The sequence below is a fragment of the Lampris incognitus genome, chromosome 9, assembly GCF_029633865.1.
Source record: "Lampris incognitus isolate fLamInc1 chromosome 9, fLamInc1.hap2, whole genome shotgun sequence".
NCBI lineage: Eukaryota > Metazoa > Chordata > Actinopteri > Lampriformes > Lampridae > Lampris > Lampris incognitus.
Window position 1 is genome coordinate 56,911,233 of NC_079219.1, and position 26,713 is coordinate 56,937,945.

At 48.7% G+C, this 26,713-nt stretch overlaps 3 protein-coding genes across 5 annotated transcripts in view; all 3 read right to left on the reverse strand.

Moving 5' to 3' along the window:
- Window positions 1-331: 331 nt before the first annotated feature.
- Window positions 332-13,185, reverse strand: pbxip1b (pre-B-cell leukemia homeobox interacting protein 1b). 2 transcript variants are annotated; one of them, XM_056286425.1, is made up of 11 exons: window positions 13,063-13,185; window positions 10,567-10,646; window positions 9,922-10,006; window positions 9,739-9,812; window positions 9,208-9,631; window positions 7,311-7,532; window positions 7,096-7,119; window positions 6,263-6,315; window positions 5,822-5,935; window positions 4,964-5,054; window positions 332-3,187 (listed from the first exon to the last, which is right to left on the reverse strand). In XM_056286425.1, exons 2-11 carry the CDS (start codon window positions 10,618-10,620, stop codon window positions 1,689-1,691), a joined length of 2,640 nt encoding a protein of 879 aa, XP_056142400.1. In that variant the 5' UTR covers window positions 10,621-10,646; window positions 13,063-13,185; the 3' UTR covers window positions 332-1,688. The 2 variants fall into 2 exon arrangements, with proteins under 2 accessions (XP_056142400.1, XP_056142399.1); XM_056286424.1 differs by having other exon boundaries at window positions 4,820-5,054.
- Window positions 13,186-16,077: 2,892 nt separating this feature from the next.
- Window positions 16,078-17,351, reverse strand: lenep (lens epithelial protein). The gene is made up of 2 exons (XM_056286537.1): window positions 16,910-17,351; window positions 16,078-16,601 (listed from the first exon to the last, which is right to left on the reverse strand). The coding sequence occupies exon 1, from the start codon at window positions 17,281-17,283 to the stop codon at window positions 16,921-16,923; it is 363 nt and encodes a 120-aa protein (XP_056142512.1). The 5' UTR covers window positions 17,284-17,351; the 3' UTR covers window positions 16,078-16,601; window positions 16,910-16,920.
- A 3,419-nt stretch (window positions 17,352-20,770) lies between these two features.
- shc1 (SHC (Src homology 2 domain containing) transforming protein 1) overlaps window positions 20,771-26,713 on the reverse strand; it is a 37,541-nt gene continuing 31,598 nt past the window's right edge. For both annotated transcript variants that reach the window (XM_056286459.1, XM_056286458.1), the window contains one exon: window positions 20,771-21,084. In XM_056286459.1, the coding sequence (XP_056142434.1) occupies window positions 20,956-21,084 (129 nt within the window). In that variant the 3' untranslated portion in view covers window positions 20,771-20,955. The remainder of the gene's footprint in view (window positions 21,085-26,713) is intronic.

Below are 26,713 nucleotides of genomic sequence, written 5' to 3' on the forward strand. Positions count from 1 at the left end.
ATACAGCTACCAATATCGTATGCCAAATTATTAGGGCCCGTTACAAAAAAACTAACAAAAACAAAAAAACAAGTCCAAGTCCTCATCTCCAACTTCCGAGTCCGAATGCAGTCAATGCTCGAGTCCGAGTCATCAGTGCTCAAGTCCGAGTCAAGTCACGAGTCCTGAAAATCAGGACTCGAGTCCGAGTCCTGGACTCGAGTACTACAACACTGCCTGTATGCAGGTCAGATACCCGATTCCTTCTAGAACCTGTAAGAAGTTTAGAAACCTTGAAAATAAAGAAAACCGCGCTGAGGTCAACAACTCAAACGGCCGACTCGGTGGGAAAAGGTGAAGGAAAAGATGACAATGCCTTTTCGTGGTGGGGATAAGTTAGATTTATTGTACAGCTTTTATTATATGGTCGAAATGAAATGTTCTGTACTACTAAAGAAAGTCTCCGCGCTACCTCGAAGCTCATACAGTGTGTGGCTTTGCAGCCAAGCCCTTGCAGATCCCTCAGGCCGCCGTGGGCTCTTCCATCCCCAACCGAGTTAGCAAACAGGAAACTGCTTTCTTCCAAAACAACACTTAAGTGCCGCGAGCTTATAGAGTCACATAAACAAACATATTCATAATACAGCGAAAATGAAGACATTATAGTGATCAAACTAGAAGGAGTTCTAAACCTGAACTGCACGAACCAACGTGGTAATATTTGTGTACCCTGAATGACATCTTTATACCCACATCCCTGCTCAACTCAACACAATAAGTTACTTTTATATTTATATATCTCTTGCTCATCAGTGTGTTTTAACAATCTGTGTTGATTTAGTGCAATATGTACAAAACTTCTAACATTCAAAAGAAACGACAAAAAAAAAATAGACTCTTCGATTTTCACGCAATACATTCATGAACCTCGTCAACAGTTCGAGTTTGAGTCACCGTTCTGCAAAACTGCACATGGCTTTAAGATCATCCCCCTCACATACGGAGTTCAGGATAGCGCACAACACAACACACGGAGGGGACACGCCTGTTAAATAAAGGGTGATGTCGATGCTGCACAGCGCCGCTCGCAGGGAAAGAGACCTTCTGGAAGTTGACCGCGAGTAAACTAAAGTAACACGGGCCGTTTCCGCAACCCTGGTTAAGGGGCGATCGTCGCAAGGTATCAAGTTCTTCTGGAGGCGAGAATAAAAAAGCGAACTGCTCTGTCGCCTCTGGAACCGCCGGTAAACCTGCGCGGGCTCTTGGCAGATTTGACCGATCACGACCGGCAACAAGGGGAACTAAACCCAACAGAAGACCTGATGTTACAGTAAACTAGTCTTTCTGCTCCCACGTCCTGTTCCCGTTCAACGACTTCCCTGGATCCTCCAACATTTTGGGGAATATAACGAGTGCCTTGTGTAGAAATGTAAAAGCAACTGTGCAAGTAAAATACAAAAACCCCCCCAAAAAAACACTAAAACAAAACACGAGAATATCTAAAAACATGTCTGGATCTGGTCAGAGGACGGCGAAGAGTGAAAACCGAGCACGAGGACGTCCTTATAAAAACAAAAGAAAGGCGGATATATTTATGTGCCTGTTAAGTATGTGTGGTCTGCTATGAAATGTTCCCTTTGAGTCCCTCTGCTAATCCACCATCACTCCCCTCACTTCTTTTAACCTCACTCATCCGTTCTGCCATCCCATCAGCCGCGTCCTCTTCCGCTTTCCTTCTTCCGCTCCTCCCTCTCTCCGACCCCCGGCACTGAAAACTTCTCTACGACCTCCCTCTCGAAGCGGTCCATCTCGTCCTCTAGGGCGCTATCCTCCTCTTCGTCGCTCTCCTCTCCTTCCACCATGTCTTCCAAAATGTCGCCCACCTCCTCCACGAAACCACGGAAGCTCATCTTGTCGTGAGCAAACACGCCGTCTTTGAAAAACTCGGCGGCAAGCTTGCCCAGCTCGTCTCTCTCGGAGACATCCACCCCCGCTGCCTCCGCCTTGGCCAGATAAACCTGGAGGACGGCGTCGAATTCGGGGAAGGCGACGGGACGGAGCCCCTCGGCCTGGGCGCATTTCTCTGCCGAGTCACAGGTGTGTGGTGGGCTGGGGTCGCGCTGGAGCTTTTCCCTTTGGTGCCCCCAGTAGCTGGACAGGTCCAGCGGAGGCTTACGGTGGGTATGAGGGGGCTCCCCGTCCCCCGGTCCCTTCCACAGATGCTCTCTATGGTGGTCGTGGTGATGGTGGCGATCCTCCTTTTTCTCATATTTGCGTTCCTCTTTGTGTTTGTGGACACCTCTCTTGTCCTTTCTCCAGTCGTCTTCCTTCCTCTCCTCGCTCCTCCACTCACCCTCATTGGATGGCCCCTTCTTCCCCTCTGGTTTCCTCTCCTCTTTCCCCTCACCGTGGTTTTTACTGTTTCCACTCTTCCACTCGCCATCTTTCTTCCAGTCTTTTTTCTCTCCTCTCTCTTTCCAATCTTTTTTCTCTCCTTTCTCTTTGCCACTTTCCTTGTACCCACCTTTCCCTTTCTTCCACTCCCGCTCTCCCTTCCATTCCTCCTTTCCTTTGTGCCTCTCTCCGTGCTCTTTTCCTCCCTTCCTGTCCTTTTTCTCCTCCTTGCTCCTCCAGTCTTTGTCATAGCTCTGCTTCTCATGTTTCTCCTTCTTCCCTTCTTTCTCCGCTACCCATTCTTTTCTCTGATTCTTTTCTTTCCACTCTCTCTGACCTTCCCTATTCTTCCATGGCTTCCTATCATCCCCTCTAACAGCTTTGTCCTTCCTCTTCCAGTCTCCTCCCTCCATCCACTCCTTTTCGTCTTCCTTGTGCTGCCATTCTTTACCTTCTTTTTCTTTCTTTGCGGTATATTTCCTCTGCTCTTTCCCCTCCTTCCATTCAGTTTTACCTCCATCTTTGTGCTCCTTTCTTTCTCCTCCTTTCCACTCATTTCTATCGTTCTCTTTTCGCTCCTTCTGGCCTATGTCGTATTTCTCCTTCTTCCACTCTTTCTTCTCGCCCGTGTCGTGTTTCTCCTTCTTCCACTCTTTCTTCTCTACCTTCTCTTTCTTCTCTACCTTCTCTCCTTCCCATGGTTTCTTGGTCTGCTTCTCAGTTGTTCCCACTGTGTCCTGCTTGCTGTCCCCAACCTTTCCAGAAGGGGGCAATGCAGTAGGGCTCACAAGTGGCGGTGGAGCTGCTTCATTGGCTGATGAAGGGGAGAGAAAAAAGAAGTCACCATAACAACAAAGACGAGAAGCGAGGAAAATTAAAGATATTCACCTCAACACACTGGACGCAATAACGGACACTCGTCACTTAATGCTGCTGTGGGCAGAGTTAGAGCATTAGCAACACTGGCATTGGAAGAGTTTTGAAAATTTTTGGACCTAAAAAAAAGAACTCATACTGTACAAAACACAAAATGTAGACCTATGTATAAAATCACTCTCATACAAAAAAAATTTCAATCATTTTCAGTTTTTGAAAACAAACTGATGTGCAAACACATATGAAGTGATTTGTTAATGATTACGAACCTGGAATGAATGAATTGTGATTCAAATTTACAAATACATTAGGTATTTACATGTCCAAAGTAACGGGGAGTGCAGAAGAGAGGTGAAGAAGAGAGTGCAGGCAGGGTGGAGTGGTTGGAGAAGAATGTCAGGAGTGATTTGTGACAGAACGGTACCAGCAAGAGTTAAAGGGAAGGTTTACAAGATGGTAGTGAGACCAGCTATGTTGTATGGCTTGGAGACAGTGGCACTGATGAAAAGACAGGAGGTGGAGCTGGACGTGGCAGAGTTGAAGATGCTAAGATTTTCATTGGGAGTGATGAAAAAGGACAGGATTAAGAACGAGTATATTAGAGGGACAGCTCAGGTTGGACAGTTTGGAGACAAAGCAAGAGAGGCAAGATTGAGATGGTTTGGACATGTGTGGAGGAGAGATGCTGGGTATATTGGGAGAAGGATGCTGAATATGGAGCTGCCAGGGAAGAGGAGAAGAGGAGGGCCAAAGAGGAGGTTTATGGATGTGGTGAGGGAGGACATGCAGGTGGCTGGTGTGACAGAGGAAGATCCAGAGAACAGGAAGACATGGTAACGGATGATCTGCTGTGGCGACCCCTAGTGGGAGCAACCGAACGTAGTAGTAGTAGTAGTAGATTTACATGGAGTATTCATTGTTGTAATTCAGGTGCATTTTCACAGCAAAAGTTTGTACACAAAGCTAGGAGGACAACAGACACTCCTGCCATTGCCCTTGACCTAGGCACCAGCCTCAGAACGTGGCGCTGGTTCCTGGTTGCTCCAAAGTAGTTATGATGAGTCAAATGCAGGGGACAAATTTCCCTATACGGATTAATAAAGAGAAACTTGATGGAAGTTTTCAAAAGGCTGCCTGCAGATGGGGGACTATTTGTGGATTGTGGCACCTTTTACAGACTGCCCACTGTTGGTCACATTTATTATAATTTTTCATACTCTAGAACCTGCATTTCCCTGCAGTATGTTATATTATTTCAATCTCAGAAAAAAAAAAATATTTGGCCCTTCTTGATGCTCAGAAACTAAGACTGACAAGCACATCGAAGAACAGTGCAGGTCAGGCTTTTTAAAACAATTGAAAAACGCACCTGTCTGACACTTCATTGTGTTTCTGGCCTTAAACAGGAAGAAAAAAAAAAGATCTTCTACATTCACCCTACTCTCCTAACAGCCTTCATCCCCATGTTCAGTCTAAACCATGTCCCCCTTCAGACTGCCTTACCCGGTTTGAAGAGGGACAAAGTTTACACCGCCACCCGCTACCTCCTCTTCCCTCTGCTCCTTTGTACCTGCAGACAACTTTCGCTCGGTCACAGTGGCTCTCAGTGTTTCTAGTTCTTTCTGTAGGGCCGGGACAGACTCCAGCTCTCTCTTCATCCTCTCGTTTTCTTTCTGAAGGACAGGGAGAGAAGCCATCTCTTTCTTCAGCCTACCGTGTTCCCTCTCCACCTCCTCCCTCCGCAACCGCTCCTGTGCTCCCTCAGCCACCTGGCCCTTGGCTACTTTTAGCTCATCTTTCTGTGCCTGATTAAAAAAGAAAAAAATTGTGAAGATTCCATGCATACACATTTACTCTGACCCACCCACCCACACACACGCTTACTTAGGTCACTTTTGGGGACATTATATAGACTTAGTTCATTCCTGAGCTCTTAACCTTACTCTTAATCATCAGAACTACATGCTTAAACTTAACCCTAACCCTAACTCTAATCCAAACCTTAACCAGCCATCCATCCATTACCCAAGCCGCTTATCCCAACTGGGGTCACGGGGATGCTAGAGCCTATCCCAGCAGTCATTAGGTGGCAGGCGGGGAGACACCCTGGGCAGGTTGCCAGTCCATCACAGGGCTGACAAATTCACACCTAGGGACAATTTAGTACGGCCGATTCACCTGACCTACATGTCTTTGGACTGTGGGAGGAAACCGGAGCACTCGGAGGAAACCCACGCAGACACGGGAAGAACATGCAAACTCCACACAGAGGACGACCTGGGATGACCCCCCAGGTTGGACAACCCCGGGGTTCAAACCCAGGACCTTCTTGCTGTGAGGCGACTGTGCTAACCACTGCGCCACCGTGCCGCCAAACCTTAACCACTGACCCAAAAAACAGCTTTTTCCCAATTGGGGACACTGCTCTTGTCCCCAATTGGACAAGCTGTCCCAAATTAACCAGTTTTTAGTCTGAAATATGTCCCCAAAAATAGGATAAGTCAGGACACACACACACACACATGCATACTAAGAAGAAATGAGTGTTTATACAGAACAAAATTGGCTATACCTGAAGCTGGGCTTGCAGCACAGTGATCTGTCGAGTTCCTTTGGCCAACTTATTCAGAAGCTCTGTATTGTCGACGTCTACTGGTGGAGGAGAAACTTCTGGATTCAGCCATTCCTACAAACACATACACACACAGCAACATAGACCGTAACTTCCCAAATTTATCGACTGCTGACACTTTCTTAGGTCTTAAACAACAGAACATGAATGTTGAGAAAACTCAAGATGTATATAAGGGATAGTCCTATGTGATTCAGCGGCGAGAGCACGTCCCCGACACTGCAAGGGAATATCACGCTATTATAATGCATGCAGCAAGTCTTCTTGCCCTGTGATGCATTTTGGGTGCAAACAAAGTCATATTTTATGTTATGAGTGAGTTAAAAGTACAAGGAAACAAATGCAAAGAGGAAGGAAAAATACAGAAATAACTCGACTGACCTGTTTTACAGACACATCTTCATCTTTCAGCTCCCGTGCACTGTAGTTACTCTCTGCAAATTATCCAAAACCCCACCTCAATATGCAAAATACACTTATCATAGAATACAAACAAAAGCTTCACACGACAAGGCACACAAAAAGAAAAAAGAAAAAAATAACGCACTAAATCATCAGAATGACAAACAATTGACTAAAGGTTCGAATGCTGCATCCAAAACGTTGTCACAACTGTCATTTATTCAAACACCAGAGCCTTCTGAGAAGCAAGCGGTCATATGAATAAGTCCATTTCAGAAGTGCATCCATCCATCCATTATCCGCACTGCTAATCCTGCTCTCAGGGTCATGGGGATGCTGGAGCCTATCCCAGCAGCCATTGGGTGCCAGGCGGGGAGACACCCTGGACAGGCCGCCAGGCCATCACACAGGGCCGACACACACACACACACACACCTAGGGGCAATTTAGTACAGCCGATTCACCTGACCTACATGTCTCTGGACTGTGGGAAGAAACCGGAGCACCCGGAGGAAACCCACGTAGACATGGGGAGAACATGCAAACTCCACACAGAGGACGACCCGGGACGACCCCCAAGGTTGGACATCCCCGGGGCTCGATCCCAGCACCTTCTTGCTGTGAGGCGACCGCACTAACCACTGCGCCACCATGCTGCCCAGAAGTGCACATGAATCATAAATTCAAAAGCATGCAGTGCATTCTGGGCAATGCAGATGCAAAATATTTCTCTCTGCACACATTCACAGACTTAAGTGCTGACACAATTACACCTGAACCTAAACGCATGCATGCACACACACACGACGTACCCTCATCCAGGTCCATGAAGACACCTGTAGGCATAATACAGCTTAGTCTCAGGGCGCCCTTTAACTCGGCCAAAATCAGATAGCTGTCATGTTCTTCCAGCTCATCCCAGTTTTAAAACCCAATACATCTAGAAAATACTTGGAAGTTTAAGGTGTCCAAATTCAGAGCCAATGTCTAATAAACATGGTAGGTTTAGCTAAGCGACTGCACACACCGGAAAAGAAGATGGTCCCAAGGCCTAACAGGATGAGAGCTCCCAGGATGCACTTGTTCACAGAGAACCCACTGTCTTCCTCCCGCTGAGGCAGCTGGAATTCCTCCTCTCCCTCCTCTTCCTCCTCCCTCCTTCCAATCTCCTCCAGAGCCGCCAGGAGCGATCGCCGCCTTCGCACCTCTGGCTCGCTTTCGTCACCTTTTTCCCCTTTCACGGGAGAGTCTGTGAAGAGTTTGAACACAAGTGGGAAAAAAGAAAAGAAATCGAAAGCAAAACACATTTTCACAGTGACTCAAGTTATTCTAACCTGTTAATCTGTTTTATGTAACACCCAGGGGGTGCAAACGAGTAAAGTCACTGCGCCATTTAATTCTGCAGCGTTCACAAGTCCATTTCATTCTCACTAGCAATGATTGCTATGGGAGGGGGCGGGGGTGAGCGGTCCCGGTCGCTGCTCCACCCCCTCTGCCGAGGCGGGGTGGGCTGCAGACTACCATGTCTCCTCCGATATGTGGCGTTGCCAGCCGCTTCTTTTACCTGACAGTGAGGAGTTTCGCCAGGGGGACGAAGCACGTGGGAGGATCACGCTATTCCCCACAGTTCCGCCCCCCCCCCCCCGAACAGGCGCCCCGACCGACCAGAGGAGGCGCTAGCGCAGCCACCAGGACACACACCCATATCCGGCTTCCCACCCGCAGACACGCCCAATTGTGTCTGTAAGGATGTCCAACCAAGCCGGAGCTAACACGGGGATTCGAACCGGCGATCCCCGTGTTGGTAGGCAACGGAATAGACCGCCACGCTACCCGGACACCCAGCAATGACTGCTTTAAAAAGCGACGGCATTTTACTTGGGAGCAAACTTGGTTTCGCATTTTCAGAGCTGATGTTAGGTAGCACAGCCGCTGCATGACTCCAACTTTGGCTGTACGTTGCAGCAGGAGACCAAACCGCCTACGGGAGAGGAGACTGGCTCTTTCTGTCAGCTCTGCTGTCGTACAGATGGCTTCTTTGCTCCATTGGCACTTCCTATTACCCATCAAACTGCATTGATAAGCCTGAGTTCTGCATCTTCATAAGGATTCAGCTCCCTAGTGCACAGTTACAAAACTTGTGGCACCTGGAGCCAGTCTTTATATAATACACACGAAATACGAAAGACTCCCAAAATACTCTCATTGCTTACATCACTGAGGTGAAATGGTGCCGCAAATTGGCACTGTAAAGAAACCACTTAAAAGTGAATTTCGCTGGGCAAGTAAAAACCTGTTCTGAATGATGTGCACAACAGAGCAGAAGAAGACTTTAAAGATGTTCTTTGAATGATTAGGAGTTAGCCTGTTTCAACGCAGCAGCGAGGCAAAGATCTGCAAATCAGCACACAGCACTTGAGAGAGCAAAAAAAAAAAAAAAAAAAAGGTCAGGGGTACGGGTCCCTCTGAAGCCAATTTACTGGCACAGGGTGACATGCAGCTAGGTTTCTCTGTCACATCATGCTCCCTCTTCCTCATACCGACCACAGCCTCGCCAGACAACCTCCTGGCCCAGATACTGAACAAGTCCATTACCAGCTGGTCCACCAAGTACACTTCAAACACAAATATACAATACACAGAGCTTAGTCCTGGAAAACACATGCAAACCACCTACACACGGCAAATTATACAAATACTCGCTTGATGTTTGATAAACTTGCCAAATACCGAAAAGGGTATAAATTAGAACTACAACTGTCAGTGCAGTTATTGTAGAATTACATTCTACACACGAATACAGTTACGGGTACACTTTTAAAGCTGTGGATTCAAATGTCTTGTTTTGTCACTATTACAGTTAGAACGGTATATACACAGCCATCTAGACCACAAACCAGTGTCGTGGATTCACGGTATCTCACCTGCTTGTTTCCCCAAGTCAGTCACCCTCTGAGACAACTCGGACTCCTCCCCTTCCTGTGTTAGCCCCTCCCCATTAAGTGGACGCAGCGTTCCTTCCTGTAAAAGTTCCTCCTCTTCCTGCACGAACTCCTGCCCTCCCAGAGTCTCAGTGGTCAGCAGCGAGGACCCGGGCTCTTCGGGGGAGGGGCTTATGTGTGTGTAGGAGTCAGAGAACAAATCGGGATCACGGCCAGACTGGACCGGGCCCTCAGGTAGGCCCTCGGATTGGCTGTGTGGCTCACTATCGAGGAGGGACTGGAAGGGAACATCCAATGAGGAGGACAGAGGGGAGACATCACTAACGGGCACCAGGGTGACAATGGGGTCATGGTCGGGTTCAGGGAGAGTTTCTTCACTTAGCTCTGTAGTTTTCGCTGCTTTCACCTGGGGATGGAAATCAGTTCATTAAAATTCCCCAGGGTGTTACGTAGTCAGGGTACGAACAGAGCTGAATGCTGAAAGAAGTGGAACATGACGTAGCGGTGCCTGACCTGGTGGTCCTCCGCAGGGAGCCCTCCAACTTCAGACGCTGCACCCTCCCCGGGCTGGCTCTCTGCCCCACAGTCTGGCTCATCAAACAGACACACAGCAGGAGAAGGTGGAGTCCTTTAGATTCAAATTAAAATGTTGTGCATGTCGTCGTATGTATGTGTGTGTGATGAGTGTAATAACACCTGTACGCTCTGTTGTAGATGTACTGCTTGCTTCATGGTGCTCTGTTCTCTCTGCTAGAGGCCTCAGAGTTTCAGCAGCAGACTCCTGTGACAAAGACAGTCAAACAAACACACACACACACACACACATAAATTGTTGAGATATTGTTAATAATTCAATGCAGGCTGACTGTCTGTATACTGAGTTTTTCTTCCTGGGTGATGGGTAAGGTGAGCACTCTCCCCGACAATAACCGCTGTCAAAGTGCAGCTGAACAAGGCACTGTGTGTTTGTGCGCGCGCGTGTGTGTGTTATGCAACCCTCCAAACCCTGCTGTGTAACTTCAGGATGTGGTTTTGAAAAATAACATGAAAGATAACTTCTCTGGTCAACATGCCTGTTTATATAAAAGTTAGAAAGGCAGGAGAAAAATGCAGAAAAGGAGACTTTTACTCGAATCACCTCATTTTCAAGTCTTATTACAGAAACCTACTTCCTGCTCATGTGACCCAAAAGATAAATCAGTTGGGAGAAGGCGTCGTCACTTTTAGTATCAATGCATTCTCAATCAGGTCATCATGTTATTTCTGTGCTCTTCAAAATCAAGCGTACGAACAAGCTTTAGCAGGAACTCAGACAGGATCGGAGGAAGTGAGTTTTTATACCTCAGGAGTGAGGATGGTCCAGCTGTTGCTGTTTGTGCCGCCACTGTCAGACATGGCCCCCTAGTGGCTTCGTCTGCCTCCTGCAACACAAGAACACCTGAGAATGGCTCTTGGGTACAAAACACATAAATTAAATTTTCATCCAAAAACGCGGGGACAGATGTTTAAAACGGAGCGTCCTTTTTTGCCTAACTAGACAGGATACTTGAGACAGGCAAGAGATGCAGCTTTATGCATGCTCAGTAACCCGGGGAAGAAATACATGGTGGTGTAAAGCGGAAAGATATGCAGCGAAGGTTTCTGAAACCCCGGACGACGAACAAACCTCGCTGTCTGATTTGAAAAACTAGCTTCGAGCATGATCCTTAAAACTGCACTGTGGGGACAACAACCGTTGGTTTACCCCGAACGTACACGTAGCAAAGTGGCAGCAAGCAAATCTAACGTATAGACGCCTGTCACTAGTCTGCTATGATGGTGACACTGGGCTTATCATGTAGCTTAAAAGATTTGCATATTATGTTTATACAAGCACAGGAACTGAGCCGGGGCCTACGCCATTCAGCCGCACCCAGTCGGTAAAGCATCTCCTGTAAGGTGTAAGCACACTAGTGTGTGCATGTGCATGGTGAAACCCATTAGCCTGGGAGAACTCGGTTCTTTCATTAGTATTTACGATGTGTTGCAGGGCGTTTAGATCGGCCGAGCTTTTGACCAGCCAGGGAATGCTTTGGAAGAGACACGGGTAACTATGGCGGGCGCTGTTCTCGAGGTACAACGAGCAGAATGGGATTTCCGTTTCCTATTGTAGAGATATAACAAGCGGACGAGGCACCCGTCAGTGGAGGCCCCCAAACCATTCATTCTCCGCCAAGACAGGCATTTAAAAAAAACCAAACTCAACAGCTTAATTTCGTACAGCTGTTGTTTCTTTCCTCTCCCCACTTTACTTCTATAGTCACCCATTTCGCCAAGAAAGCTCCATGCGGACATTGGTCACTGGAGCAGAAACACACTGACTGACCCAATGACCGCTCTTAGCTGTCGACCAAGCATTTCACTTACTGTACACCTCCTGGTGAGGGAGTCAAGACAGCTCGCAGTCTCACAAAGCTTTTGAGTTGTTTTCCAAGTACGGAGTCTCCTTCTCCTCAAGAGTGTGTGGTAAAAGCAAATCGTTCGCACATTAACGGCACTTTCTCTGAGTAATGACACACTTCTCTCCCCCCCCCCCCAAAAAAAAAATTCAATTCTCTCCCTGCACCACAATTTAGGTCTTCTAATCGGGTGCTTCCCAGGAGAGGTCTACAAAATGTAGCCCGGGGCCCATGGAGCACTGTGGCGCATATAGTGGAATGGCTTAAATAGATACCAGCTATATATAGCTGGGAACGAGATTGGCTGGAGAGCGGGAGAGGGGGGTGTGTGCCGAGCCAAATATGACCCTGGAGAACACAAAACAGTTCTAAACCGAGGGTTAGGACGTAATAAATTAAGTGTCGTTGCTTAAGGAGGATTTTCACGAGTGCAGCATAACGCTTTCTTTCTACTTTCACCGGCGAGACAAAATAAAGGCAGATGTAATCTTGCAGAACATCTGCGGCCTGGCTTGTACAGCTTCTTCTTCTTCTTCTTCTTTTGTTGCGGGGGGGGGGGGGGGGGGGACGTACTTCTTCTCTTGCTCTGGTGTCTGGAAGGCAGGCCTGGCCATGTAAAAACACGGACGTACTTCTTCTTCTCTTGCTCTGGTGTCTGACAGGCAGGCCTGGCCATGTAAACACGGACGTACTTCTTCTTCTCTTGCTCTGGTGTCCGGCAGGCAGGCCTGGCCATGTAAAAACACGGACGTACTTCTTCTTCTCTTGCTCTGGTGTCTGGCAGGCAAGCCTGGCAATGTAAACACTCCCCCCCCTCCCCCTCCCGCTTCGCCACTTAAACGCCTGACGCCAAACTGGATCACCTCCGTGCACGTGTCCAGTTCTGCCCGGCGGTGTTCGGAACCGAGCCCGTTGAGTGGACCGGAGACTTCGAAACTGCGTTTGGGGCAATAACTTTCCCGGATACACGCTTGCGGTTAAAGGCCTTTAGTGATCGGTATCTGGGTCTAGGCCGGGAGAAATGACCAAAAATGGGCAGGATCACTTACCGACATGTCACACACACACACACACACACACACAGACCAGCTACCAGCTGAGGGGTCCACAGTCAAGCGAACCAGTCCCCCTCACCAGTCTTTCACGCACACAGCCTGCCTGCCGCGGACCGGTTCGGCTGTGCGACAGGAGAGGACACTTGCGGTTCTGAACTCACGGTCTCCACTTGTAAAGCTATCTCCAAAAAAACCCACCTGTAAACGAACCGGTCAGAAACGTCCCACAAGCGACGCGAACTTCGAGCGCACCCCGCGACGCCTCGGTTCTGCCCCGTCGCCCCGGCAACGCAGCCCGCCGCTAATCTGCCGTAAACGCCCCCCGAACTGTGTCGCGGTCTTACCTCGGTCCCCTCGCTCGGTCTCCGGACCGCTTCGCAGACTTCCGTCGCCGCTGGCGGATCAACTGGTCCGACTTCCGAACTCCGGGACGCACGCGCGCCTTCGCCCCACGTATGATCCGCGCGCCTCCGGGGCCAACGGTAGTCAACCGACTCCTGGTCCCGCCCCCGCGACGCCTCGCCCAATGAAAACGCCGTCATATTGCTCTATGGGGAGGGGGCGGGCCCCATTGTGATTGACACACGCAGGTGAAGGAGGATCGGTGGACTTACACCAGGGGTGGGCCATTTTATCCCGAGAGGGCCAGTGTCGGTGGAGGGTTTTGTTCCAGCCAAGCAGCTATACACCTGGGTCCCCCAATCAGGTCCCTCAGCAAAGACTCTACTTATTGATTAGTGGGATGGGGCGCGTAACCGCTCGGCTGGACCTAAAACCTTCACCCACACTGGCCCTTTCTGGATAAGCTCGCCCACCCCTGCTCTACACTGATGAGCCAGGACATTTGACAGGTGAACCAAATAGCGAGGATCATATCCAAACAACGTGGGTAGGGTCCCACCCAATCCAGGTTCCCACCCAGTCCTCAAGGACCCCCGTACTGCTGGTTTCCTGTTCCACCAGGTAGTTAGTTCTGCTCACTAGTGATTAGATGGCTGGAATACCGGACACGGTGGGTGAATGTGACCCAGATAGCAAAACTGCTGTGGCCCGGACCCGTCCCGCACCCGACACTTTCATTCGGCCCACATACCGCGCTGAACGATGGCACTTGGGCGGTCCGCTCCTGTTCGCCAGATCTGGGCCAGAACCAAGGCATAGCAATGCCACATATTTGCCAAAGGTGGCCCATATCTGTTTTGTGATAGTTGGGCCATATTCATAATTTACCACACGGGCCACTTCGGGGTCACATCCAGATCACATGTTGCCGAGAGCACCGCATCTTTGCATATTTGGGCCATATTTGCTATTATAAATGTGGGCCACTTGAGGCTCACATCCATTTTGTCAGGGCCAGAAGAAGGCCATCAGTACCGCATCATTGTCTGAAGTGGCCCACATCCGGATGCTGTCTGGGACATGTCAAGGTATGGGTAGGGTTCTCAACCAAGTCCTCAAGGACCCCCTGTACTGCTGGTTTCCTGTTCCACCAGGTAGTTAGTTCTGCTCACTAGTGATTAGATGGCTGGAATACCTGACACGGTGGGTGAATGTAACCAAGATAGCAAAACTGCTGTGGCCCGGACCCGTCCCGCACCCGACACTTTCATTCGGCCCACATACCGCGTTGAACGATGGCACTTGGGCGGTCCGCTCCTGTTTGCCAGATCTGGGCCAGAACCAAGGCATAGCAATGCCACATATTTGCCAAAGGTGGCCCATATCTGTGTTGTGATAGTTGGGCCATATTCATCATTTACCACACGGGCCACTTCGGGGTCACATCCAGATCACATGTTGCCGAGAGCACCGCATCTTTGCATATTTGGGCCATATTTGCTATTATAAATGTGGGCCACTTCAGGCTCACATCCATTTTGTCAGGGCCAGGAGAAGGCCATCAGCGCCGCATCATTGTCTGAAGTGGCCCACATCCGGATGCTATCTGGGACATGTCAAGGTATGGGTAGGGTTCTCAACCAAGTCCTCAGGGACCCCCTGTACTGCTGGTTTCCTGTTCCACCAGGTAGCTAGTTATACACTCTTGCTGTGATTAGATGGCTGGAGTACCCGACACAACAGGTGAATGTAATTAACTACCCGGTAGAATAGAAAACCAGCAGTACAGGGGGGTCCCCGAGAACTGGGTTGAGAGCCACTCGTAGTCAAGGTGTTGGATGCAGGAGAAATGGACAAGGGTAAAGACCTGAGCATCTTTGGCAAGGGCCAAATTGTTATGGCCAGACGACTGGGTCAGAGCATCTCTGAAACGGCAAGGCTTGTGGGGTGCTCCTGGTCAGCGGTGGTGAGTACCTACCAACAGTGGTCTGAGGAAGGACAAACCCCGAACCGGCGACAGGGTGTTGGGCACCCAAGGCTCATTGAGGGCAATGAAGGCTATCCCATCTGGTCCGGACTGACAGAAGATCTACTGTGGCACAAGTCACAGAACATTTTAATGATGTAACAACCCACAGTGCATCGCACCATGCTGTGTATGGGGCTGCGTCGCCACAGACCAGTCAGTGCCCATGATGACCCCCTGTCCACCGTCCAAAGTGGGCACACGAGCGTTGGAAGTGGACCACGGAGCAGTGGAAGAAGGTCGCCTGGTCTGATGAGTCCCGTTTTCTTTTACATCGTGTGGATGGCCGTGTGCACGTGTGCCGTTTACCTGGGGAAGTGATGGCACCAGGATGCACGGTGGGAAGACGACAAGGCAGTGTGATGCTCTGGGAGTGTGATGCTCCGGGCAATGTTCTGCTGGGAAACCCCGGGTCCGGCCATTCATGGGGACATCAATTTGACACGTGCCACCTACCAAAACATCGTTGCAGACCAGGTACACCCCTTCATAGGCAGCGGCCTCTTTCAGCAGGATAATGGACCCTGGCACACTGCAGAAAGTGCTCAGGAATGGTTTGAGGAACATGACAAGGAGTTCCAGATGTTGCCTCGGCCTCCAAATTCTCCAGTTCGCAATCCGGTCGAGCACCTGTGGGATGTGCTGGACCGACAAGTCCGATCCACAGCGGCTCCACCTCGCAACTTACAGGACTTGGAAGGATCTGCTGCTAATGTTTTGGTTCCAGATATCTATATATACGATGGACATACTGCTTTTATTTTTAAACGAAGAACTTGACACCACGATGCGGCTTCTGCGGGGCGGCGATGACCCACGTTTAGGCTGCTGTGGATACTTTGAGCTCGTCACAAAAGAAACTGGCGACTCTATTCATGCATACTTATGAACTAGACAACACTTCCACAACAGAATTTGTTTAATGGGGTGTAATTAAACTTCACAGACACACTCGTGAGACCAAAACCTTCCCGTTTCTTCATCCCCGCATCTAAATCCTCACCCCAACTGATCATCAGTTTAAAAAAAAAACCTCACCACCCGATTTACAGATGTCATAATCCGTGCAACCGCATCCAGTTTCGACAGAGGTTTTACACAACGCTGAATTTAGCCGTTCTGTCCTCAGTGCCCATCTTTCACGGCGCTTTCACAAGCAGGCGGTCTTCTCTAATCCGACTGCCGTCTCAGGTCCTACCCAAAAATTAATCAGATTTCATTAAAAACCGTCACATGAAACCGTTCACGAAGGAGGTGAACATAATTAGTCTTGAAACTGAAATATTTCCAGCCAGCCACTGGTTTTATTCTCTCTGCCACACCAGTCGTCTTGTTATCCGGCCTGCGTAACAGCTGCCGTGATCCGACACATCTCAGGCCACGTCTCAGATCAGCTGGGGGGGGGGGGGAATTCAGGCAACGCCGAACAAGTCCCACGTCGAAACCTCCATGGCATCTGGAAGTACAACATGCAGGATTCCAGTCTGTTTGCTATGGACCCAATAACACCGGGCACTGAAGGTGAGGATAAAGAAGAGGACATGTACTTTACGTGTGGGTCCGTATAATCACAACACGATATGGTAAGCCATCATCTACTGAAGTAGCTGCAAGCTATTAGACATTTGTAATAGGTAGGAAAACATTATTTGGGTCTTAAGTGGCGATTTGCACCACGTCACGACTTGAGGAATTTGCTGTTGGTATGACCGGAGTGACACTAGCCAACGCTTTGTCAAGTATGCGGATCAGAAAACCCATATCTGCAAGCTAACGAGCTGGAAGACCCTTCGGAAATACGTGTGATCAACTGATCAACTCACTTTTCAGTCTCTCAGTCCAGGATCTCCTTGATGCACCAGCAGCAGAGCAGGAAGTAGAGGCACTCCTTCACCGACTGGATGAACCCATAGGCAATATTCCCTCCCAGGAAGTTTTTGCCTCGTCCGAGGCCCAGGGCCACGTCGCGCAGGTTCTGCCCCAGAGAGGAGGGCATGGCCTGGGGAAGAGGGCGCTGAGGGTGCATGGAGTCAGAGAGGAGATGCAACCAGGAGGACAGGCCGCGGCGGGAAGGAGAAGAGAAGACACGAGGGGAAGCCAGACGGGATAGCGCCGTAAGAACTTGAACCCAGGGCCGGTCTGAGGTCTGCCTAGCAGTTGAGCTTTGCTCCAAGCTCCTGGCACAGAAGGCTCCCATACTTATAACCTCCTATACAGACTAGCTGGCGGTCCCCATTCATATCCTGCTTTTTCTCTACTGTTCCCCTGCTTTCAAACACCCGCTTTGATTTACAGCCTTGTTTACCTTTGCTGCTCACTGCTCCTCTCTATTCTTTTGGTTGTCGGTGACCTGGTTCCCCCCCCCCTCCCTCCCTCCACCCCCCGGCTTCCCCCCCATTCATAAACAGGAGAGTTCCAGCAGCTCCGGATTCACCTCCAGTTGGGCTTTTAGCACTCTCTCCATCCATCTCACCCCTTCTATTTGTCCAGGAATATCTCATGACAAGCGCTTTGTTTTTACTTTCCAGCAATGTGCAAAATGGGTTTTTTTGAACAGTTATTTTCCAGGAATTAGACCGATTCCAAGTTGTCGGTCAAGTGCATCTGGTAAAAAAAAGACTAGCCGAGCAGTGAAGTCTGACAAAAATAACCAAATACCAGGGTTAAATGCAGAGAATGTATTTAAAGCCAAAGTGCCAACAATAAAGATGAATGATATATGTATTTATATATGCAATCTATATTTTCAGATACAGGTGTAAACAGACATTTTCCCCAAGAACACAACAAAAACGTAAAAAGGCCATCGAAAGAGGAGACGTTAGAAAGTAGTAATAAAACCGATATCTGTGCAGGCTAATTTAAAGCAACCTTTGGCTTCCAAAGGCACAAAAAAAAAAAAAGTACAACAGCATCATCCACAAAATTACCGACAACAACAACGACAACAACAACGATCTAGAAATTTTGGAGGGATTCTCATGCAACAAAGGCAACTGTGATGAACAATGGTGATGCTAGACCAATTCACTGATGAGGCAGAAAGACAGGTGGGTCACGTACACTCACAACCAATGGACACGCAAACAGCAGAGCTTTTGAGCCGTGGGGGGGGGGGTGGGGGGGGGGCCGGGGCCCTTCGCTGACCCGACCGACCCAGCTGCCCCCTCCTGCACGAGCGTGTGCGAATTTCTGTACTTGCGTGTCGGACTGACGTATGAGAACTCGATGCAAGCACCTGATTTGACGGTTAGGCAAAATTCTTCTTCAAATATCTCGACGGGTTGGCCCGGATCTCTCGAATCACGTCGATGTAGCCGAGTTGGCTCGAAAGAGCTGTGGCGTCTGGCTCCTTTGTAGCTCATCAGAAACACACAAAAAATCCATCAAATATATACACAACTATGATCATAACCATAATTCAGGCCTGTTACTCAACTGACGAAACAGGAAAGATGTTATTTACAGGTGGCCAGGAAGTAACCCCCCCCCCACACACACACACACCTCAAGGTGACATCAAGTAACCATGACAACACTGACGGATGCAAGAACGTGCATCGGAGGAGATTGCCATCACCAGATATGGATGTGTGTGCGCGCGTGCATGCATGCGTGTGTGTGTGTGTGTGTGTGTGTGTGTGTACCTGTGTGTCGGGAGTGATTTCATTTTATTTTTGCAGACTCCTTTTCTTTAATCTGAGAGGTTTCGTGTCAGGTTCTCTTGTAGCTGACTACGTTTGAATTAAGTACATAAGGTGACTGCATTGAAGTGACGTGACTGCACCGAAGAAACAAGGCACGATCAAAAGCTATAAAAACAAACATCATGAAGAGAGGGAGGAGGAGGAGGAGGAGGAGGAAAAGTTAAAAAAAAAACTAAAAAAAAAAACCACGACCCCCTCCCCGCTCCCTCCGATTCTCAAAAGTGTGCGAAAAACAGTGCACCGTGTTACACACACACACACACACACACACACACACACACACACACACACACAGGAGTGACGTTTGGCTTAGCATCCGACTAATGCCGTCCATTCTCCACAACGGTTGTGTCCACGTGTCCACTTGCCCTGCCCCGTTTGAGGCAGGGGGGTTAGAAAAGATCAGTTCCCTTAGGTGAGCCAAGAAGAGCAACGTCACACACACACACACACACAAACTACTCACTGGGACTCACTGTGCATCACATTTGCAGAGGGAAAACCGTTGTCAAACACGCCTCTCAGCGGCACAACAACAGGGGCCGCCGCCTAAGGCGCCCCGGTTCGGCCCCCCCCCCCCGCTCGGCCCCCCCCCCGCTCCCCACCAAAACGCTGAGCGAAGGGACGAGACCGGAGATTGTCGATGCAAACGCAAACCCGACAGCCGCCGAAAAGCCTCCGCTTCTGGCGTCGGAGGATTCCGCTTGGAGCTCTTTAGGACGGCGCTCGTCTTTAGGCGCCGCGCCCAGGTTTAGCCTTTATCTAGACCAGGTCCAGCTTTTTCTTTTTTTTTTGTGCTTAAACCGCACTCGTCCCCTTCCCCGTCTAAACACAACCTGCTTCCTATGTAAGCGCACGCCAACGGGAAACACAAATATCCAGTCGGTAGTCATCTGCGTAGAATACCTCCGCGGCTTCTAGGCCACTCTTCTAGACCGCCGTCCGCAACCGAGTCCACATTCTTTGGCATGACGACAGAAGTGGTGAGGGTAGAGTGTGCACTGTATGAATGTGTGTGTGTGTGTGTGTGTGTGTGTTTATTCTGCAGGGACAAAGCTGACTAGAACCCCCCCCCCGAACCCAGAATGTCCCCCGTTACGGGAGTCCCGAGCTAACAAGACAGATAGCGCCGTGTTAAAGTCTTCCAAACGAGAACGACAGTAGAAATCCTTCCGCCCGCGACCCGTCGTTGTTTCACAACATCGTACGGCGCCGACGGTTCTTGGCGTAGCGGTCCCCCCCCCCCCCGGTTTGCATACGGGCCGTCCTCCTTGACATCACCAGGGTATCGCTCCAGCGGTTGCAGTTCTTGTTAAAGGGGGCCTGGCTTGAGTTTTTTTGGGGGGGAGGGGAGGGGGGGGTCTCCTGATTATCACGCTTAGAAGAAAACACGTTGATGCATATTCGCCGGGAGGGCTGATTTCAGAGTCTTCGTCGGCTTTTGCGTTATTCCGGCGACGCTCTGAGCGAGAGTTTATAGAGAGAACGTTCCCGTTTGCTGACTCAAGACGGTCCAGCGGAGTCTTGGTTGGGGGGGGTGGGGGAGGCTGGCTGAAAATCTCATTCCTTGTCCCGTATGTGACCCCACCCCCCCCCCCTGTAAAAGATCAATACTTGGTTCCGCCATGTATTTCTAAACAACGTCGTGCGTTGCTCACTATCCCGCGTTGTCGAGCTTTTTTGTTTTTTTTTCTCCTTTAAAAAAACGGTTTTTTAACTGTTCCGCCCTGTTGTGAGTTTAGCTAAAGGCTCCTCCCCCGTTTCACAGCAGGCTATTTAGAAATTGCAGCAGTACTTGTCGATGGTTGGACAGGACGGACTCGGGCAGGCGGAGGTCGCCGCTCGGCTCCCGGGGGGAGACGGCAGTATGTGGCGGCGGCAGCAAGCGAGGGATTTTGGCAGAGAAACAGGTTTTTGGCTTTCGTTTTGCGATGGCGAGTGCGGCCGTTCCCCCCCCCCACCCCACCCCACCCCACGTGTATGCGTGCTGCGGCGGTGTAGTGTTGGGAGAGTGTGCCGGGTGCTAGGTCGGGCGTGTACGAAGGCGGGTTTTCTCGGGCTGCGTTCGCCGTGGAGGTGTCGAGCGGGAGGAGCGCGCGCGCAGGCGCTCGCGCGCGCGTGTGTGTGTGTGTGTCTGCACGGGTATGTGTGTAGATGTGACTTCAGGCCCGGCGCTCCACCGGCTGTTGAAGACACACTTCGCTCCCCGCCGATACAATGGGGAGCCGGTTGTCCATATGGTAGCTGATCAGGTGACTCACGCTTTCAAACCGGTGGTCTTTGGTGCGGACCTGAGGGCAAGAGACACGCTCGTTAGCACAACAGCAGCCACACCAGGGCACGTGACCAAACACAAAATGTCTACCACAATACCCCGAGACCAGGGGTGTCAACCTCGAGGGCCGCGGTGTCTGCAGGTATTTGTTGCAACCGTGCACTGCACCGCCCGATTTCACTAATTAGCCTCGCCTCCTGGATCAAGGAGGGGAAAGGGACTAGTTTAATCAGGTGGTGCAGTGCACGGTTGCAACAAATACCTGCAGACACCGCGGCCCTCCAGGCCTGGAGTTCGACACCCCTGGTCTACACAATCAGGTAGTGGGTTTGTCACTGTCAGCATTTTTTGATTTCCCCCCCCCCTTTTTCTCCCCCAGTTGTACCCGAGCCGTCCCGGTCGCCGCTCCACCCCCCCTCTGCCGATCCGGGGAGGGCTGCGGACTACCACGTGCCTCCTCCCATACATGTGGAGTCGCCGGCCGCTTCTTTTCACCGGACAGTGAGGAGTTTCACCAGGGGCGACGTAGCCCGTGGGAGGATCACGCTACCTCGGCGCCCCCAACCGACCAGAGGAGGCGCTAGTGCAGCGACCAGGACACATAACCACATCCGGCTTCCCACGGCCAATTGTGTCTGTAGGGACGCCCCACCAAGCCGGAGGTAACACGGGGAATCAAACCGGCGGTCCCCATGTTGGTAGGCAACGGAATAGACCGCCACGCCACCCGGACGCCCCACCGTCAGCATTTTCTGTGGTAACTACAGCTCTTATCGTCAGTTACCGTCATAACCCAACACTCTAAACACACTCGAAGAGCAACCAGTAAGTTTGCTGACACCTACAAGTTAAAAACCACCTAAAAAGGTGAAAACCTCATTGGCTGCTTCGGTTTACACCCCCCCCCCTCCCCCCTTGTGGTCCAGCCTGCTCAGAATACCGCAAGAACATTTTAGACAAGACGACTCTCAAAATGTGGAATCGATTTAGAAGCCGTTTTAGATTGCAACCCTTTTCCCCTACAGGCTCCTACATTTAGAGGACGGAGCTCTTTCCAGGAGCTCTGGTCTTGGCATGAGGTCATTAAACGATCTGTATACTGAGGGCACCGCTGCACCCCTCCAACAGAATTCATCTAAATTTAATATCCCAAAAAGTCTGCAGGTTCGCAATTTTGTCCCCAAGCTCCCAATTTCCCTCTCTGCCCACGGGCCCCTCGCCATTGATGCTTTTTTATTACCACCCCTTGCGTCAAAAGGTACCATCTCAAAGGTACCGCCTCTCAGACTAGCTTGGTCTAGTCAGAAAGGCACGAACTGAGGAAGCCTCTTGGATGAGAGGCGAAACGTCTTCCCGGATATATACCCAGTCCAGTTGCACTTGATTCAACTCCTTCGGATAACCATGACGACCTGGATGAATGAGAGCATTCCCAGACACCATCTCATGTGGATATGGGAGAACCTCCTCTCTTCAGAGCTCCTCATTGTTCGCCGTCAAAGCGTCTTGGGAGCAACAGATAGGCGAAGAAATTAATGATGACCTATGGCGTGGTATTCTCCTCCGGGTCCGGCCTTCATCTATACGTGCCAAACGTGGTCTAATCGGCTAATCGGTCCGGGCGGTGTTGCGGTCTTTTCCGTTGCCTACCAACACGGGGATCGCCGGTTTGATTCCCCGTGTTACCTCCCGCTTGGTCGGGCGTCCCTACAGACACAAATTGACCGTGTCTGTGGGTGGGAAGCCAGATGTGGGTATGTGTCCTGGTCGCTGCACGAGCGCCCCCCTCTGGTTGGTTGGAGAGCCTGTTTGGGGGGGGGGGACTGGGGGGAATAGCATGATCCTTGTACGCACTACACCCCCCCCCCCGGTGAAACTCCTAACTGTCAGGTGAAAAGAAGCGGCTGGCGACTCCACGTGTCGGAGGAGGCATGTGGTAGTCTGCAGCCCTCCCTGGATCGGCAGAGGGGGTGGGGTAGAGTGGGGTAATTGGCCAAGTATTGGGGGGGGGTGGTCTAATCCAATATAAAATCATACACCGCACTCACTGGACCAAAACTCACGACTTTCTCAAATTTACCCTGATTTACCCCGTCTGTGACAGGGGCGTCACCAGGCTCCCGCCTCACGGATTCATATTTTGGTCTTGCCCATCTCTTCATAACTATTGGTCCAATATTTGTGAACTGTTATCGGGGGGGGGGGGGACTTCCGGTGCCCTTTGGTCCAGTTGCTTTAACAGCACTCTTCGGGGTAATACCGGATACGGTGGTCCTGCCAAAAATTCAAGCTCGTAGCCTTCTTGACCCTACTGGCTAGAAGACGGATTTTACTTCGTTGGGAAGTCGTCCTCTCCTCCATCCCACGAGGCTTGGATCAGAGATGTTCTTCATTTTGGCCTATTAGAAAAGATCCAATACACACACTACGTGGGTCTCCGGCTAAATTTTCCAAAATATGGCAGCCCCTGTTTGACCATATGGAGGAGACGCTGCAGGTCCAGAGCGTACTTCAGCGAAGCTGGCTGCGGTTGATTATTTTTCCTTGTAATTTCGCTCATTTGATTACTCAAGACTGTTCTGTAGCACGGACGGTACTGCTTACACTGCAACGTATCATGAAGATTGAGGTTTTTCTTCTTCTTTTGTCTTTGCTACACAACTTTTTTTTATATGTGTATGAGCGTACATGTTTCTGGCTGCTGTTTTTGTCATATACAAGATGTTTATACGCCATTATTATTATTATTATTATTATTATGTATGTTAAAAAAGGGAAAAGGTAACACTTTAGTATGGGGAACATAGTCACCATTAATTAGGTGCTTATTAGCATGCAAATTAGCAACATATTGGCCCTTAATTGGTCATTATTACGTAATCATTAATGCCTTATTCTGCATGGCCTTATTATACAACCAGTAAGCCATTAACTATGAGTTTTCCCTCTATAACCTCAGAAGTATGGCTTATTAGTAGTACCATCTCAATATGCTTTGCTTAGTATGGCCTTTATAAGGTGGTAGTACCACAAGAAGAGTTATTCTCCCTTACTAGCACTTAATGAATATGCTCTGTTCTTACATAACAACATACACAACTACAAGTGTTCATAGTGTTAAATTACTCTAAATTAAGTTTTTGTTACTTAGAATATGTTCCCCATACTAAAGTGACGTCTTGATCATTACTAATGCACTAGTAATTAAGTTTTTGTTACTTAGAATACGTTCCCCATACTAAAGTGACGTCTTGATCATTACTAATGCACTAGTAATTAAGTTTTGTTACTTAGAATATGTTCCCCATACTAAAGTGACATCTTGATCATTACTAATGCACTAGTAATTAAGTTTTGTTACTTAGAATATGTTCCCCATACTAAAGTGACATCTTGATCATTACTAATGCACTAGTAATTAAGTTTTGTTACTTAGAATATGTTCCCCATACTAAAGTGACATCTTGATCATTACTAATTCACTAGTAATTAAGTTTCTGTTACTTAGAATATGTTCCCCATACTAAAGTGACATCTTGGTCATTACTAATGCACTAGTAATTAAGTTTTTGTTACTTAGAATATGTTCCCCATACTAAAGTGACATCTTGATCATTACTAATTCACTAGTAATTAAGTTTTTGTTACTTAGAATATGTTCCCCATACTAAAGTGACGTCTTGATCATTACTAATTCACTAGTAATTAAGTTTTTTTATGTTCCCCATACTAAAGTGTTACCAGGGAAAAATGTTGCGACAATTGAAACCGTTGTTTGCAATGTTGAGAAACGTTAATAAAAAGAGTTTTGAAGACAAATAAAGCTTAAAAACATGGCAGGCAGGTCTTGGTACTGTGTGACGTTGGCACAGCAGAGTAAACATAGCTGCAGCTAATAACATTAATAATGGCTCTGTGTGATTTAGGCGTACCAGCGCTGGGGCTGTCATGATCAAGAAGTTTTAGTCGATGATTAATTGTCATGCAAATTAGCAACATATTGGCCCTTAATTGGTCATTATTACGTACTCATTAATGCCTTATTCTGCATGTCCTTATTATACAACCAGTAAGCCATTAACTATGAGTTGTCCCTCTATAACCTCAGAAGTATGGCTTATTAGTAGTACCATCTCAATATGCTTTGCTTAGTATGGCCTTTATAAGGTGGTAGTACCACAAGAAGAGTTATTCTCCCTTACTAGCACTTAATGAATATGGTCTGTTCTTACATAACAACACACACAACTACAAGTGTTCATAGTGTTAAATTACTCTAAATTAAGGTTTTGTTACTTAGAATACGTTCCCCATACTAAAGTGACATCTTGATCATTACTAATGCACTAATAATTAAGTTTTTTACTTAGAATATGTTCCCCATACTAAAGTGACATCTTGATCATTACTAATTCACTAGTAATTAAGTTTTTGTTACTTAGAATATGTTCCCCATACTAAAGTGACATCTTGATCATTACTAATTCACTAGTAATTAAGTTTTTGTTACTTAGAATATGTTCCCCATACTAAAGTGACATCTTGGTCATTACTAATGCACTAGTAATTAAGTTTTGTTACTTAGCTTATGTTCCCCATAATAAAGTGACATCTTGATCATTACTAATTCACTAGTAATTAAGTTTTTGTTACTTAGAATATGTTCCCCATAATAAAGTGACATCTTGATCATTACTAATTCACTAGTAATTAAGTTTTGTTACTTAGCATATGTTCCCCATAATAAAGTGTTACCAGGGAAAAATGTTGCGACAATTGAAACCGTTGTTTGCAGTGTTGAGAAACGTTAATAAAAAGAGTTTTGAAGACAAATAAAGCTTAAAAACATGGCAGGCAGGTCTTGGTACTGTGTGACGTTAGCACAGCAGAGTAAACATAGCTGCAGCTAATAACATTAATAATGGCTCTGTGTGATTTAGGCGTACCAGCGCTGGGGCTGTCATGATCAAGAAGTTGTAGTCGATGATTAATTGTCATGCAAATTAACTATTTAATTGTCTTTTTGTGCCCCCCCCCTTTTTCTCCCCAACTGTACTCGGCCAGTTACCCTTCTTTTCTCTGGCTATATACCGAGTTACACTGTTAAGGCGCAGCATCTGGTACTGTCACGTTTCTATTTAGACGCTCGTCGGAAAGCTTCAAGAACAGCCGATGACTGAGACGGAGCTGCGGCAGGGGCCGTCTCCCCAAGTTTGGCAGATGGGGGTGGGGTGGTGGACCCGTAGATGGTGTGTTTTTTTTAAAAAATCTGTGGTATTAGCACTTTTGATCGCCACCTTTTTGCTGCAAATCTGGCAAATCGCCTCCTCCAAGTTACCGGGCTCTCTTTTTTTCCATTTGGCTTAAAACCAGAATGTGCCCACCACAGCGCCGCCGTGGCGTTCGGCTTTGCGACCACGTCCGTGACGCTAACGGTCAAAAGGCGCTCGTCCTAATGCAGTCATCGGTTATTCTAGAACGAGTGTCTCAGGACAAACAGCTTGTTGGCGCCAATTCACCACTCGTGTGCCAAGGCCGCAGCCAGATTAGAAGAGCGCCAGTCGAACCACAGACGGTGGAAAACGGCGTGGAAATACTGACGGATCTAGGACGTTGCTGTTGGTGTCATCCAGCTGTTCTTACAC